Genomic DNA, 18,274 nt, shown 5'->3' with positions numbered 1-18,274 from the left:
CTCCGTCATCACTGAATGGCTAATGTACGGATCTTCGGTTTCTTCTATCGTCTTTAAGAATACCTGTGTTGGTGAAATACATGCTCTATATATAACTTAACGTATCCAAAGTTCGAATCTTTAATCCAGAATTCAAGATGGTACTTGGTGTTAACTAGAAATAAGTGTAAATTATAGAATTGTTCGAAATTTATATATTTACAGAAAATTGCGATCTTATTAGTGTTCGAATTATTTAATTCGTTCGTGTATATCTATCAGTTTTAAGTGTTCTGTGAACACAATTTACGGGAGATCAATAAAAACTGGATATTCTTGGGAGGGGGGGGGGGGTACTCACCCAGCTGATACATGCTACAGTTTCGAAAAAACAGATCAGCATTGCAGAGCAAAATTCATTTTAATACTTGTTATTACCAATGACGAATACCGAATACTTGTTGTTGATGCTGTGGTTGCTGTGGTAGAGTACTTACCTCTTTCACGTGGGGTCCCTGATTCATCTCAGTTCCCGCCAAATGGGCTTTGTGATTAACAAACACCGTGTGCGTGGATTTTCCGTTTACTCCCACTTCCTTAATTCCACCATTATCATCCATCTCATCATAAGCGTCTCTCTTAGCCTCAACAAATAATTGTGGGAGTGTTAAACTAAGAGAAAATGCTTGTACATTGGAGTCGTACGTTCCGCTCAGTGAATTTAACAAGAAATAGGATTAATTATCTTGCTTCCTTCAAAGAACTGGCTGATCGTGTGTGGCTCATTGTTTCTGTGAAACAATAGTGTGCGAAAAATGGTATGTACAATTCTGTACCGAGGCGAAGAGACTACTGTCAAAATGTTCGAACTTTGAATTATTCTCTGGCTATATTTAACAAATCAGCACAAGATTTACAAACTGAAATGGTGCATCGGACTACAGCGCGCCGTAATGATAGTGGATCAAATTGTACCATAGTCAAAATATGCCAAACCACACTTAAAAATAGCGTGGGTATATTTTTTTTTTTTTTTTTACCACTGGCTAAGTGGCTTAAGATTTTTATTTTATTATATATATATATATATATATATATATATATATATATATATACTCTATGTAATGGAAATTGGCATAAGAAATATAGATAACCGAGGAATTATGGGCTGCAATATGGTCAATGTTTAGCAGAAGGGGTCCAGAAGTACGTAAAAAATACAAAATTTACAGGAGAAATGGAAGATGCAAGTACTTACACCTAACATAACCTAAACTAACCAAATAACAATAGAAATAAGCGAAATTCTATAATTTTTTTCGAAATTTATGCTGGATCTTTACACTAACATAATCTAACATAAACTAACCAAACCTAACCTAAACTAACCTGAACTAACCTAATGTGAACAAAAACTACTGAAGTTGTAATATTTTTTAGAAAAAATAGCTGGACCCCGTCTGCTAAACATTGTCCTGCAATATTTACATTTTCGAGGGAAAACTGGTTTCTTGTCTATCATTGCCCGTAAGTTATTGGACTATTTTAGTCATTGAAAATTTATTAGATCCTGCAATATTTCAATATCGAGTAAGTGTGGATGATTGAAGTCTTGAGGTTTTCCACAACAGCATTAAAACGTTCTGCAGACGTAGAGTTCCACCCATACTAGGGATAGCCTCACCAAATACTAAAACATCCAGCTAAACAAGAAACAATCACTTATTTTCTTCCTGTGCAAATATAAGCGGTATATTTATTCCTCTGTTCTTATCCGACACATACACAAGTAGCACTTTACCGACTTAATTGCTTATTTAGTTAAATGGTGTTGCGATGTCATAAATCTATTATCTTTCCAGACACTTGACTGGAATATTTTCTTTTTTTCATTTGGCCGATTCAGAAGCTAACGAAAGGAAATTGGGAAATACAAATGAAAATCGAAGTAAAGCTCTCTGTAAAGATATGTAGGTTTACATAGACATTAAAGTGAGTTTCTTTTAATTAATTACCTTCATTTATTGATCCACAAATTATATATATGCAAAGTGGCACCTGAAAGAAGAAATTTGTTGCTGTTTGACCTTTATTATATACTGGAAAATAATGTTAATAACCTATTTGTAACACTAAAATTTCAGCAACTGTATTACATAAAGTATTGATTTGTTCTAATTACATTGTCCACATCCGTGCAAATAAAATAATGTTTTTTATTTTTATAATTATACACGTAATTTGTCGGTAGTGACTGTTACTCCATTATGCATTGTATAAATTGGAGGAAATAAGATGTCTTACCACTTAACCGATACTCATTACCTTTTGGTCCGTAGTTCCATTGATTTGGCTACGTAGCGATGATGTACAAGTTTTGTTTAACAGTATTATGTGATAGAGCTCTATATATATATATATATATATATATATATATATATATATATATATATGTATAGAACTTCAGGCCATATATATATATATATGTATTTTACCCTAAGTTTCATGATTACCAAATTCATGGTTTCAAGTTTGTGCTTAACTCTTTCCAGAGCAATAATGCCATGACGTCGGTTGCAAACATGAGTCCAGTTGGTTCTGGTGCCAATCCACCAGTACTGCAATCTTGCCCAAATAACATGTCAGGCTGTCCAGTGAGTAGTCCTATTATGCAGGCGAACTCCATGATTCCTGGGGCATCTATTAAAAACAGCGGTATAGAAAGTCCTTTAATGCAAGGTACCGGCATGATGGTTGATTCTCCTGGAAGCGGTGGACCAAACATGATGTCAGGTACAAGTAACACCGCAGTACTGCCTGGGCAAAGTCCTACGTTGCCTCCTGTCTCAAGTTCTGTGATACCAGGAGGAACAGATGTAGAAAGTCCTGGAATAAATCCTGCTAATTCTTCAAGCCAGATGGTAAACGTACAGCAACCATCTCTTACAGGTAAGTCGTAACGAATTTATGTCACAAGAATATCTTTTAGGTTTCTAAAGGAAAATCTAGTGAATCCGTAGATTCGAAGTCCAGAATCAAGTTTCTTGTTTCTTACTTACTTCAGTAAAATGATACTGAAATGAAACAAGTCAAATTTATGACTTGGTTAGAATTAATGTGTAATACCTCAGAATTTGATTTTTGAAAATAGAATACAAGGATTTCCGACGAACAGGTCCGTATTTAGGTAAGTGCTATTCTGTGCTTGAACACAGGGCGCAGAATTTAGGGGATGGCAAAATTTTGAATTTTTTAAAAGATTCACAATAAAGTAAAAGAGTCCCTGTAAGCACGAGGAAATATGTTAATGTGTTTAATTCGCTCTAATTACAATCTATATATTAAAATGCTAAATTTATATGTTTCTCTCCAGTATTTCCGACAATGAGATCTCGAAAACCACAAGTGCTAGAAACATGCCGTTTTCACTGGTCGATTTCGAATTTTGTGTAGATTGTCCAGTTCTCATTCAAATTTTCATAAACCGTGACGTTATTGTTCTATTCAACATTTATGGAGCCGTTTTGAGCCCATAAGATTAACATTGTTGTAGGCCGAAACTACGGTGTTATTCAACCAGTAGGGAAGTTATGTATGGCGGGTTGACGAACATTGCAGGCGCTTTGAGTAAATCTGAATGACATCTATTGCATGCTGGCAACTTCAAAGGCCCCAAGAGACGATATGAGGCGTACTCGGACGGATATGGATTTATTACAAAAAAAAATTCAATTGATATCGTGTTACTTCTACAAGTTTGCTACAAACTCACTCTAACATCTATACATAGCAATTCACTTCCTTTGTGAGTCTCCTACCCTTTACTTGTGTAAGTAAGGAGACTCATGGTCATAACAGAACGATGCGCTGAGTAGACAGGTTCAGTCAGTAGTTACCAATTAGCTAGCTTATCTGATAATTTTTAAAAGTCATCCTCTCCCACCCCACCCCACCCCAAGGGGTGAGGATGAACTTGAACATCATGAAAACTGATTCCGTTAAACTCAGCGATCGCGAAAACAGAATTCAACACTAATATCTGTCGCTTTCGATTGCTTTTAAAATTTCGTCCCGTCCCTGGAGAGTGGAGTGATCTTGAAGTTGAATTAGATTAAAACTCTATTCATCTCAGCGATCGCAAAAAAACTATGAATTCAACTCTAATGTTGGTCGTTTTCGATTATTTTAAAAATGCCCCATGTTATTCTTATGGGGACTTTGCAGCCCCATATCTCAGCTCAGGTGTGACCTGGGACCTGGAACAGGTCATTTGGATCATCTCTCTGAGAGCTTTAAAACGTTAAAATTTCATGTTTCTATCTATTATGGTCCATCTGTCTTAACACCACATCACAATAATCATTTAGAGAATTAGGCCATTTAAAAATACGTTGCAAATTTTATAACTTATAATGCCTAAACTGCTACTCAAGATCTGATATATTTGCAAAATCACGGCTTGTTTCCTTAATTGAGACATAAGTTAGTGCGCGGGGGGACAACTTATTTAGAGCAAAGGGGCGCACAATATATAAATACGGGCCTGCCAACGAAAGCAACTTAGCGTAAATATTCCGCAGTTTGAAAGGGAAAGAGTGAGTAGAAGTAGTCAGAATTAACTGAAAGCTAAGCATATTTTCCAACACAGAAGAGTTAATTGACTTGTTTAAGTGATTATTGAAACTCATTCCATATCGAACATTTTTTGTACTTCAATATAGATTAATTATTTGATTATATTATTTAAGATCGCAAAATAACCTCATTCAGTTTAGAAATGCTTTCATAACAGAGATGCATCGAATCCTGGATCTATACTTTTAGAAAGATGAGTTGATCTACTAATATTGAGTGTCTGTTGTAGAATCCCGACAATTCACGAATCATGTATGTTATTCTAGGTGTTAAAGTTCCTGATGAAAACCTAACGCCTCAGCAGAGGCAACATAGAGAAGAACAGTTGGCCACGCTCCGAAAAATGCAGCAAATTCTTTTTCCCGAACACCAATCTTCGGCTACCCCAGATGGTGTAAATATGGGTTCTGGTCCCGCTCAAAGTAATATGATGGGCCAAACACAGCCGATGGTTCCGTCTCAACCAGGAGCACTTCCTCAGCAAGGCATGATGGTTTCTCAAGGTGTAATGCTCTCTCCGCAAAGTATGATGGGATTAGGACCTGGAGGAAATGGAAACGGTGGTGGAAATGGTTCTAATGTGATGATGAATCAAAAGAACATGATGATGGGACAGGGAATAATGACGGGTACTGGACCAGGACCGAATCTTCATCCACCAGCATCAATGGCTGCACAGATTGAGTGGCAGAAACTTCAACACCAGTTTTATGAAGACAGGAAAAAGAAGACGCAACCTTCGATGATGAATATACCTGTAGGTGGTCCAGGTGGTGTTATGGTTGGACCTGTTGGACAGCAGATGGGAAGTGGTCAGGGGGTTGGCAGAGGCGTTGTTACAGGACCGAGAATGCAAGGTCCTCCGCCACCCTATCATCAGACTACGCGCTCCGCTAGTGTGCCAACAGCCGTTCCTAGTCCCACCCCAAGTTCTCCAACAAATCCTACCTCAAATTTGTCCCTTCCATCTCCACGTGCAGCTTCAGGACTCAGTTCACCAGCTGACACTAATAGACAGTTTTCCATCGGTGGTAGCAATTCAAGACTGCCAGGCCCAAGTCCGACGAGCTTGCACAGTACACCAATGGATTCACCTAATCCGAGTAGGCCATTAAACCCTAGTAATCCAGGTACTCCAGTATCTGCAACACATCCGTCTCCGAACATGAGCAGGAAAGAAATCGGACAACCTCAAAATGGTTCGAATGACTTTCCTGCAACAACGCAAGGATCTAGTAACCAGCCACCTAGCTCAACGTCTTCTGTTCAACCGCAACCTCAAGGTAAGTTCCATTTTTTTATCCTACGAAATATTTTTTCTAATTCTTGTAGTAGCAATAGAAATTGTTTGTCCAATGAATAGTCAGTATTATGACGCATTTAACATGTTTTGAAACTTTGTTTTAGAGAGATTGGAAGTTGCAGGTCGAAAATAAATTAATAAAAAGCATACTTAAAAGTGTTAAGTACAGTGAAACCTGTCTATGTTGGCCACCATCGGTTCCATTGAAAAGTGGTCAACTTACAGAGAATATATGTAATTGGTGTATTTTAGAATAGGATTTTTAGTGTTACTTCATTGTAAAAGTTGAAAAAGCAATGGCACGACAGGTACTTTTATATAGTGTATATAGAGTAATCATAACAATGTACAGTACTAGAAAAAATTACTACAGTATGTTTAATATAGGAACAGGAGAATATATTTTTGCAGATATCTTCGAAAAATTGCGAATTAGTTATTAATATCAAATTTATTCATGGTGGTTCATTCTAGACGTATTTCTTTTATTCTTTTTGGCACATATGCACATTCTAATTTTGTAGTTAACTACCTCTTGTTAATGAGCTACAAGCGTTTCCCTCGGAGTAAAAGATCTTTTGAGAAAATCTTAAGAGAATTCATATCTAAAAACCTCCGCTACCTTTGGACAAGCCGTCAGGTGCCAATAGTTGACAATTCAGATAATTAGCTTTAACCTCGAGGATTTTCCGAATTACTAAAGGTCCTTACTGATAAAAGGAGCCGATATAGCTCGCTAATGGTTTTACCAAAACAGACAGGGTAAACACATACTATCATTTCCTGAATTCTTGTACATGCTTTTTCTTATTCACTTCTTCCTTCACCAACACTTTATTAGGGTAGTGTTCTGGCCATTGACCTCCAAGACCAAATCGTGGGAATCCATGCTTCTTTATCTTCAGTCACAAATACAGAACATCTGCCCCTCATATGGGAATACGAAAGAGTTAAGAAAAATAACAAAACGGTATTTTGCGTGGCCAAGATACGCAGGTAAATATATCATTACCATCATAGGATAAATATTGCTTCAGTGCGGCCAACTTCCAAGATAAACAGGTGGCCAACTTACAGAGTAATATCTAATGAATGTCGTATGGGAAAATGCAGGTTCAAGACGAACCAGGCCAAGATGAGCAGGTGGCCAGGTTAACATGTTTTACTGTATATACTGAAAGCTTCACACTGCTGTTTGCGAAAATTGCAACCCAAGAAGTCACTTGTGAGTGAAATAAATCTTATACCACAGACTATACGCAAATATACCACAGGTTATATCACCGTAAAAAATATTACGAAGTTCAAAAATGTACAACATTCCTAACCTTGATAAACAATATGGCGCGAACCTTTACATGCTGTAATCAGAGCCACTCTATACGTCGTGGCATGGAATCAAACAGGCACTGCATGTGTGCCTTAGAAATGCCTTATAACGCTGTTTTTATGAGAATCGGTAATTTCATCTGGAGAACCGTTATATCCCAGCAATAAGATGTCTCGTAGTGTGGTCAGATTGCATGGTTCAATGCTTGATCGTCTTTGCGTACGGTTGTCTTCTGTCCATGGTTACCACACACCCATAATTGTCGTGACGGCATGCCCTGTACGTGCTCCAATTTTGCAGTACGGAAAGTTACCTTCCCGTAGGCCAAACATATGGCCCATTTGAACGCAGTCACCTATTTATATTGCGCTCTTTGATGAAACATAGTGACACTTACTCAGACGTTTCATGTTTGCTTGTGTATTATCCACTGCAGTCTGCAAAAACCATGTTATCACATTAATGCTGTTTCTACAAATCCGAAAGCCCTGCTGAACTCACATATTCACCATCCCTTTGATACTTTTATTGTTCGTAGTCCTCGCTTACTTGCTAACGGGTACACCTTTGGTGCATTGAGTTTCGGGTTCGATTTCCGGTGGGAGAATTTTGAAATTTGAACGCTTTATGGTGGATCGGATTTCATCTTAAACTGTAGGTCCCTATCTCATGTATCTTCGGTGCTGAAGAGGAACACTAAATTTAATCCAACCAATTATTTAGTCATATTCCATACGCTGTTGTACAAATACAACCCAGCCTGGAGCGCCTATTCTTTCTATCTGTTGCAATTTTACAAACACAATTCATTTAGAAAAATAAATCCTCGTAGTTTCTAGTGATTTATCTTATTTGCAATGACGAGTGAACATTTAAGAGAAGATTGTTCAAGCTTAACGAATTATCATCTAATCAAGAGATTCATTTTACAAGTTTGAATATTTCTGACGCTTCCTTGATAAGGAAAACGTAATTCCGGGCAAAGGAGTAAATCCTTGGTTTTATGAGTGGAACTTTTGACAGAGTAAACGTATTTTTACATGAAATGCCGAGACAGGTGTTTTCTATTAAACGAACTACTTCTTACCTAAATGTAAAATCAACAATATATACATAATATAGGGTGTTAATGAACTGTACCGACAAACTGTAAGAGGTGATTCCTCACATCAAAATAAGAGAAAAAGTTCATATGGACCTATGGCGAAAAGTGTATAGTTTCTGAGCTAGGGCTGTCCAAAATCGCGAAAAAGCCAAATTTCAACAGGCCCTATTTCCAATTGCAGAAACTGTGGATGGTGGTCCTTATCAGCGTAAAGGAAGCCACGCATACACAATCCAAAAGTCCATATTTCATCAATTATTAATCGGTCTACAGGGTATTCTCTACAGGGTGTAATTCTCAGATATGCTCTAAATAGAGTTTTCAGATATACCCTGATTTCAAGGAGGGTCCAAAGTAGGCAGGAGGTAAGCCTTGACAACAGTGGACATCCACTGCTTCGGAGGGAAGTTGGAAGTGTTAGGAACCGGCAGCTCCATGCTTTTTGTGTGCAGAATAACGTGTGACGCTATGTATTTTTCCCGGTATATTTCACGTTTTCTTCGCTTATAAGCGTGAAAGAAAACATCGCAGCATGCGTTTTTCCGAGTACGAGAGACCGTGGTGCTTACGATCCTTAACACTTTGACATCGCGCCAAATGATTCCGTCTTTACTGCTATCAGGACTTATCGTTTGCCTACCTTGGACCAATCATAAAGTCGGAGCATATCTCAAAATTCGGTTGATCGCATGTCTGCGAATTTCACGCTGCAGGGAATACTCTGTACACCCATTGAACATTAATGAAATGTGCAATTTTGGACTGCGTATGCATGATTGGCTTTTTTGCGATTTTGGACAGCTCTAGCTCTGAAACTATGCACTTCCCCCACAGGTCCATATCAACTTTCTCTTGTTTTGATGTGAGGAATCACTTCTTAGTTTCTCGGTATAGTTCATTAATACCCTGTATATATATATATATATATATATATATAGTGGCGGATCCAAGGGGGGCTATAGTTCCCCCCGCCCTTGACGCTCAGGTATACACTGGATAAAATGGGCTTCGATTCAGCTTTACACTGGATAAAACGGCAGAATATGATTTAGTCCCTGCTTTGACCATATCCTGGATCTGCCCCTGTATATATATATATATATATATAATGAGAGAGAGAGAGAGAGCAAAAATAAGTGTGAAAGTATAAAATGACATAAAACAAAATACAGGAATTTATTTCCGTAACAGGTGCAGAAAGAAATACAAAAGCTATATTTAATATTTGTTTTTAAATACTTAATAGCATATCTATTAGCTGTGTAAGCTTCGAGCCTTACATCTTTCTAACATGGGTATTAGTTTCTGATCACTATATTTTTTGTATTTCTCTTCGAATGGAACAAGATTTTATCCACATCAGCTGGACAAAATAGCATACATATCAATATTTAAATGTCAGTTACAGATTTCTTGATAACCTGTATTGACATCTTTTTCATTATGAAATGTCATGTTAAATGGATGTCATATGTAAGAAGCATGTAGAGCTGGTGGCTATATTTAAGATTTTCTCTAGTCATTTGTAAAATCAGACTCTGTAGAATGTAAATTCTATACTTGAAATTCCAGTTAGAAAACGCCAGAATGTAACTAGTTATTTTTTTCTTTCTCTTGTGTATGAAAGACGTTCTACAAAACATGATAATCTGTGTTTAAATACTGAACGTGTCAGGCTTTTGATTTCAGTTCTTTGCAAGGCCGAGAAATTTATGCTTTGAATTAGAAAATGAAGTAATTTTGATTATTCTTGTAAAATGTTACTTGAGATGATAGATTTTTCAATTAACAAACCTGCATTGCGTATTTTTGTATTTGCATGTATTCAGTAAAATTCTGGGTTCGTATTTTGGCATATAAAACTTGAACTTTAGAAATCGTATTCGAACGTTATAACTTGATTTGTACTTATATGAACATTTCCTTCTCTCTCCTGGCAGATATTACCTTTGGAAGAACTTTACAGACATTTGCTCAGCAAAAACAGCAGCAACAGCAGCAGCAGCAACAACAACAACAACAGCAGCAGCAACAGCAACAAACACAAAATCATAGTGCCAAGGAGCCGAACCTTATGCCAGTTCCGTCACCTCAACAAATCCAGTATCTAAATGCTTTTGAAGGCCAAGAATTAACCATCCAGAAACAACCGAATACCAGCCTCAGGGATACGGATATGATGTCTCCATCGTACGTATGCAAACATCATTAGCAAATTGTTTTTTAATTCTTAAGCAGGCGCATGGGGAATGTTATACCCCATATGTTTCTTTTCATGGAGGTTAGCAATCACATGCAGAATCGTTTTTAACTAGTATATCATATATAAACCATAATAAGTAATACTGTACTCAGGATTGCCAACTAAATTAAATTTATCTACCTTTATATATTATGAAGAACTTCTCTGATACAGTACCATTCTGTCATTATTGAGTTCCACATTACTGTTATAATGCATATCACATTACTTAATTATCAATTTCTAATGATATTAATAAACCCAGGATTTCCAACTACATTGAATATCTTGTAACTTTCGAATCAATGACATCTTTGTGTAATGCCATTATGATTCCAATTCACATCCACTTGAAATAAACGAAGAATATTTTCCAGTCAAACGCGTATGAAACACATTGGACTGCATCAGCTTACTTGTTAAAGAACAGTGGACAGATACCTCGAATAGCAGTTGAAATCCTAAAGAAACAATGCTGCTACATTACAATAGTGGGGTATGTTATATTCCAACGCGCCTGCTTAATGGTTAACAGTTGTATTAAAATCACCTGAATATTCTGACAGTTATTTCTCATGTGCTTGTGAGCACGTATCTATGACAGCACTCATAAACAATAAGTAGAATAAGTAGAGATCTGCATGGATGCGGATATGTGTGGATGTAACCATTAGAGTTCTAATATCTTAATCTTAACTGTATATAAAACTACACGAGCTGACAAATTATTGAGCACTTCCTGTAGGGCTACAATGATTAAATTTGGCATGATTGTAGCTTTTCGGGACAAACCCACAGGAAAATGGCCAAAAGTGAATATTTTTAATTCTTTGGAGTCTAAATAGGGATGAAGAAATTTCTATGCTATTTAAATGGGCGTTTTCTTGGGATACAAAATCTTATCTTTTAGATAGTTGAAATAGGAAAAGAAACTATAGAATTGCGGGTTCAAGAGATGCGAGGCCGTAGGACGAGCAAAGACAGCGTGTGGGGGCGAAGCTCCCGGATGGGCAGATTCAGGAAACACGAGGAGCAATTTCACGAAATTTAATATTGATGGAAAGGCCGATAGATAAGAAATGCGAGGCCGTAGGCCGAGCAGACTCGGGGGTCTGAGGGCTGAGCCCCCAGCTAGCCAAAGGCTAATATACATATAGAGTTCTCTGCGGTTTTGATAAACTGTGGATGCTCGTGAAAAGGCGAGATTTGCGTTATCGTTCTTCTAAATTATTAATTATTGATCTCTTGTATTAAAATGTGGTTACCTTTCTGGAGTAAATAACTGCCAGAGCAATTGTTTTTGCTAAATTTTATTTCTTTTTCCCTTGTTTTCAAAACCCTATAATACTTGTAAAGGTGAAGTGCTGTGTAATTTTATGTATTATTTGTTTGCGGTGGCTGTTTCCTTTTTCTGAACGACATTTTACGTCCGTTTCACTTTTGCATTCTAAAGACGTTCATGTCTTGTAAGTAATGAGATTAGAGATTTAAAAAGGAAAAGCTATTTGCTCTGAAGTTAATTGCCATATTATATTACCAACTTAATAATTTTATTGTCATAAATTGCTTTTGAAAGGAGCTTAAGTACGTATTATACTTTCCATTAATTTCGTAATTTATTTCTGCATGAATTTTATTATCATGGTTGACTTAACAGTAGGAAGAGATTAATGGTTGTACTGAAAATGTAGCTTGAATTTTATTGATACCATAAGGTTCACGAAAATATAGAGGAGGTATTTTTAATTGTTAAAAACTGTTTTAGAAATCATAATTCTAGCAAGAACAAATAAGATGTATGTATTTATTCTCATTGTCTTCGGATGTCGGTAGGGAAAATACAAATATGATAAATTATATCTGTTCAAATCCCTATCAATAAGCAACTCTCACTCGTGTTCTCCACAATTACAAGAGCTTTCTTATGTGATGTGGATAGGAGACACACCTTTTCCGCGGAGACTCGAGTTTGAATCCTAGTGGGGGCGTATGTGGTTGGGATCCCCGATTAAGCTGTAGGTTCATGTCTCATATAGCCTCGATGCTGAAAGGAAGACTTAAACTCCAATTAAATCAATTCACAATAACAAGTTGTTATCTGTATATCTTTTCCCAACATAAATAACAATTCCCATGTAGTCGAATATGTAGCGTGCGTGGACCTGGGTTTGCTTTTCGGCCGGGTATTTATTTTTTTATTTATTTTTTTTATTTTATTTTATTTATTTATTTTTTTTAATTTACTCAGCATTATGAGGCAATCAGAGAGTTGCTTTAACATGTATCGAACTTCCGCATAGAAAGACATAAATTGCAATGGGGGTCACTGCTAACCACACATCATAAAACTAGAAACCTCTTGCTAGTCGTAGATTGTCAAGGAGTTTACTTTACTTTGAATTCCTTATTACTTTGATATGATGAGTTGATTGAAAAATTATTGTTGAGATTGGGTTTTGTCATTTGTTTTTAAAACTTAACTGCTTTCTTCAAATGTACCTGCATACATGCTCAAACTGGCACCACGGCAAAATATGTGCTGTCAGAATTTGCAAATTGTTTTAGTTCCAATGTAAATTGTTTTCACTATTTTCTTCGTTTATATCATGAAATGAATGGATGACAATGGATTAAGTGAAGATGAATTATGAGAAATCGGTGATTTAGTAGTGTAATTGCTATTATGACTGAAGTCAATACTAATTAATGTGAACCCACTTCAAGAATAAACTGCAATTCAATGAAGAGAGCAGAATTCTGCATATATGGACTCCATTTAATGAGTTTTAATTTGTTTCTGGTTTTCATCATTTATATAAATAAATGTTTATTCGTTTACATGTGCGATATGCAAATTTACACCGTTGGCTTGGCACACTTACAAATAACTATCGAAGTCTGGCAGAGAACGTTCTTTTGCGTGTAGGGGCGATAAGGGGTGTTCAAAGGGGAAGAGATGGTTTAAAATTTATGCCAAGAATATAATATATCATGATTTTCTCATGTTAAGAAGAGGAAACTCGGTATGTGAAATGGTTTTTAGAAACAAATTGACGTACACAAATGACTTACAACCTGGAAAACATTACTGTGATGGTAAACACCCCTAGGGGGTGGAAAAAGGATGACATGTAAAAATAATCGGAGAGCATCGATATTAGTGTCGAATTCATAGCTTTTGGGGTCGCTCAAATGAATAGTGACACTCTCAATGACGTCTAACATAAGTCCATTTTCAGCTCCATCGGCATAGGGAACGAGAAGGGTGAAAAATAAATTATCCAAAATGACCGAGATCAATATTGAGTCCATAGTTTACGGGGTTACTAGCTGATTCGTGGCAGTCTCGGGACGGCGTTGCTTCATGTTATTTATTCTGCTCCGTAAAAAAAATGTTTTGCATAGATACAGGGTTCCCACTCGTCCTGGAAACATCTTGGAAATGTTTTTGAAAATGCATTTCTGTCCTTGAAATTTACAGAAATACTGGATGTCAGATTTTTCATAATCATAATGAAGATTTTAATTGATCGCTATTTTTGTTTGCTATTTCTGTTTTTGTGCTGAACAATAATTGGTCATGATCCTGCATATGTGGGTGGTTGGTGGGCTTTCTTTCCCCAACAGGATGGTGAGGAGAACTTCTCTCTTCTTCTTTCAACCACTAGTCTGTCAACTATTCTTGGATACTGTCTTCACTAGCACTATCCTCCATAATGTCTATTTTCACAACCGTACTTACTTTTAAGTAAAATTTACTGAGCAGTTTAAAGATGTACTTGCTGGGTATAAGTTGGATCCCCTGAGAGGCTGAATTGTTTTTACATAAAACTGTTGGGTGGTTCGGAAGATTTTAAAGATTTGTTGTTAATCGTAAAGCAGCTTCTGGTTTTGTCTCATGGAGAGGCTGCTGTCGAACGAGGCTACAACATAAATAAAGATCTACTTGTTGAAAATATGAAGAAGAAATCATCGGTCGGTTTGAGATCGGTGTATGATAACATTTCCCATAAAGATGTTACTTCAGTCAATATCACGAAAGAAATGCTGCATCATGCCTTTCAGGCAAGGTAGCACTATATGGCAGAGCTGGACAAAATAAGGACTGTTGAAAAAGATAGTAAAGTGCAGAGCAAGAGGAAAGAGATGAGTGAAAATGTACAGCAGTTGCATTGGAAGAAAAGAAAATTGATGGAAACAAGTGAAGCTTTGGAGACTGAAACAAACCAGCTTGCTCATGAAGCAGAGCAGAAGTCTTGATTTACTTTATTGACAAAGTCAAATGCTATCCGCAGAGCAGCTTCGCTAAAGAAGGAAGAGATTATGTCTGTAGATGAGGAAATCACACAACTCCATAGTCAGTCGTAAAACTTGTAATATAATTCCTTTTTCTCTAATTGTGTCTGCCACACTGTCACGTAATGAAGATGCCATGTACGAAAAATGAATTTGTTCGGTGCACAATTAAAATGTCTTGTAAAATGAATGAAAATACATGTGCTGGATGTAGGTGTATCGAGTGGCTATAAAGGGAGTTGGGAGGTCACCAAAAAGAAAGAAAAGGGGGAAAAAAGCAGCTCAGTACACTCCACTTTGCATATTTAATTATTGTGTATTAATACTGTACTTTTCTTTTCACTGTTGTGAGTTTTGAACGTACAGTTGCAATTCTGTTATACCTTCCTGTGTCGATGTCCTGGAAAATTGGTGATTTGTCCTGGATTTCTTAAAAGAGAGTGGAAACCCTGTAGACATTATCCTTGCCGTGCGAAGCCGGATATTTCTACTAGTCGTCTCATATATATTAAAACAAGCTGAAATTCCCGTTCTTACGCATGGCAAGAATATGTTTATGACATTGTTCTTTGCGAGAAATTTAAATCATCTTTCCTCTTATACTCTAATCAAAATTAGAAACTAATTGACAGCTATAAAGCACGTGGAAACTTGTTGAGAAGCTGCGTCACTGAGTTATTATGGTCACCAGAAGAGGGACCAATCATAAACGTCATAATGGTAGTTATAAGTGCAGGGTTTCTTTAGAAGGAGCAACAGCATGACAGTGTTGCCTCCTTGTAACACATGTTCAGAAGTAACACATGTTTGTCAGCCGAGGTGGAGAGAGCAAAGCGGACGTCTCGGTAAAATACACATGGCATAGCAACAGGACACGTGCTCCTCCAAATGTCAATTAGTTTCTTATTTTGATCGAAGTATAGAATAAGCATGTAAATCGAAATGAAATGAGTATAACCCATGTCGACCAAAGTGCTTTGTTCAAAAATTCATTTAAAATTGTTTTCCCGTAATGATGGTACAGCCAGCATCAAAGTAATTTCTATGTATTGAGAAACTAAATTAAAAATTGTCCCCTTTCTCCCGTTAAAAGCGGAATATCGGAAACGCTGTGGCATATGACTACTTTTATTGAAAAAGAAGTTCAAATACCTAATTTCATCTTCCTAGCATATCTCTTCCTTAAGAGATTTTGCGATACGACCATCTTATTATAACATTTGCAGCCCCATTCTTTCTTCTTCCCTTCTACAGGAAATAGCAAGAAATGCTGAAATAAATGAAATCATTTCATTTTACATCCCACATTTATGCCGTATAGGCTAAAGGATATGCTACATTTTTCTTCGATCACAGGTGAGAATCTACAGGAATCACTTCCGCATTTGATGAGGATACTTTGTTTGCCCGTCTACTACACTTACAACGCACCTTTAGTCGGTCACTGCTGAACTGTGCCCCTCTAGACTGCTTCCGTTTGCTATTTCCAGGGCGTGTGGACACCACATCACGGATTTGCACTGCTAATCATTTTACTGTACTTCTGTCCTTTTCATTTTCTGAAAGTGGTTCGTGTACCGCACCCTCTAGTGCTCTTGCGTTTGGTGCGAGCGGTCCCGGGTTCAATTCTCGATGAGGACACTCGATAGAAAAGATGTAAAAGCTTTTTCAGGCCAGCCATCCTGAGACCGGTTTTCCTCAATAACACTATGCAAATGTCGTGATGGCATCTAATTTAAAATTTCCAGGCCGCTTTCTTCGTTCCCCGGGTAGGATCGCCAAGAGACGTCATCCCTCATACGTGACAAGCTAAAATGGCCATAGATCCCGAAAGCCCAGAAATATAATTCCTAATCCTAATAGTACTATTCTGAAAATGAGGAGTTAATCCGATGCCACTTTTGTGGTGTTACATACTTTAATGTCCTGCAGTGTCTCATTTCACAATCTTCTAAGCTACTCTCTTGTCGTTCTATTCCAGCGTAACTCCCTTCTCCTTTGTTCCTTATGAAGTCCAAGTTTTCTTCCATGCTTTTCTGTGTCTTTAATTCTCCAATCCGTAGTGGTGGTTGAGAACTCCATTATTGTTCCTGTACCTTACAAACTGCCAAGCCTGCTTTTCTTCTTGTCATTATATTATGTATTTCTCTTCCGTATTTTCTGCCTCTGTCTCTTTCCCAGCAATCTTGACAGTTTTCTTTGTTCTCTGTCCTTTGAGACTCACTGTTTAGAAAGTTAAGTTTGGTTTCTCTCTTCATATCACTCCTGTAATATTACTATCAACCTCCTGCTAAAGCCGTGTAGAAATAATGTTTCCTCTCTTTTATCCTCATATGTAGAAAGTTGATGAATTGATTAATTTCATTAATTTTAATTTTATTATGAATGTTTTCTTCATAGTCTTGAACCTTTTGTTCTTCAGTGTCAGATCTTAATATGACCAGTGGGTGAAGGCATATCACTATTTGATGTTTAAAACCTTTTACCTTTTTTTTCTTCTATGGTGTGGTATAAATTACTAAGAAGTTCAGTAGTTTGCGCGTGTGTATAAGTTTCAAAAAATCTCCATATAAAACATGAAAATATATTTGCGTAAACGGTAATTACAACAAAATTGTTTCATCCCTCATGCTTATTTGCTTTTTGTATGGTGGTGAAGGAGTGTTATATAAGAATGAGTTGATATTTCTTTACATTGTAGCTTCTATAGCCTTTAATTGAATGAAAGTCTTAAGAGTTTAAGATGCGACTGCATCGTAAATCGGACTTTGGTCTCCGGCTTTATCGTCCCTGTGCACTAAGAATTTTACTTCGCTGACCAGCCTCATATTTTCGTCCTTGAGATCGGTGAACAGTCATTCAGACAACGTAAACTGTACGTCAATTTCTGTTGCTCTAGGACAATCCTTTATCAATATTAATGAACTTAATGATGGTTGAATTAATGTTACTATTATTTATTCACTCTTCCAGTTCCCATTAAATCTACACCTCTAGAGGATATGATGAAAAAGACCAGTTTCTCATACAATATCTAATTTAACCCTCATAGGTATTCATTAACATAAACCAGGTTATGAAACATGACAACAGTTGTAATAGAGTCCATGTAGTCCGAATGCTTGATCACCGACCTAAGAGTTGGAATATGCGGCTGCTAAAAAGGCGGACAAATTAGTTTGTTGGTTTGGGCACCAGCACGGTAAATCGGTGGCCTTGGTTCGATTCACGGTATTGTGCTTTTTCATTCCTTGAGTTTTCAGTGTTAATTGAGTAGTGCACGTAAGTACTGCCGACTCGAAGTAACCTTTGTATGGTTACATGAAAAAAAAAAAAATGTCCACACGTCCTTCAGTATCTTTGTATTTACAGCCGTAAGTACAC

The 18,274-nt window shown here is 36.9% G+C and overlaps 1 protein-coding gene across 4 annotated transcripts in view; it reads left to right on the top strand.

Annotated features, from left to right (window-relative positions):
- The window catches only part of lgs (BCL9 domain-containing protein legless), a 158,785-nt gene that overhangs the window by 128,355 nt on the left and 12,156 nt on the right, over positions 1 to 18,274 (top strand). For all 4 annotated transcript variants that reach the window (XM_081762029.1, XM_081762027.1, XM_081762030.1 and 1 more), the window contains 3 exons: positions 2,532 to 2,928; positions 4,881 to 5,897; positions 10,293 to 10,542. In XM_081762029.1, coding sequence (XP_081618155.1) covers positions 2,532 to 2,928; positions 4,881 to 5,897; positions 10,293 to 10,542 — 1,664 coding nt within the window. The remainder of the gene's footprint in view (positions 1 to 2,531; positions 2,929 to 4,880; positions 5,898 to 10,292; positions 10,543 to 18,274) is intronic.

This window comes from Thermobia domestica, chromosome 6, assembly GCF_964235325.1.
Source record: "Thermobia domestica chromosome 6, izTheDome1.hap1.1, whole genome shotgun sequence".
Taxonomy (NCBI): domain Eukaryota; kingdom Metazoa; phylum Arthropoda; class Insecta; order Zygentoma; family Lepismatidae; genus Thermobia; species Thermobia domestica.
The sequence above is the reverse complement of the archived record's forward strand: the minus strand, read 5'-3'. Positions and strand labels throughout refer to the sequence as shown.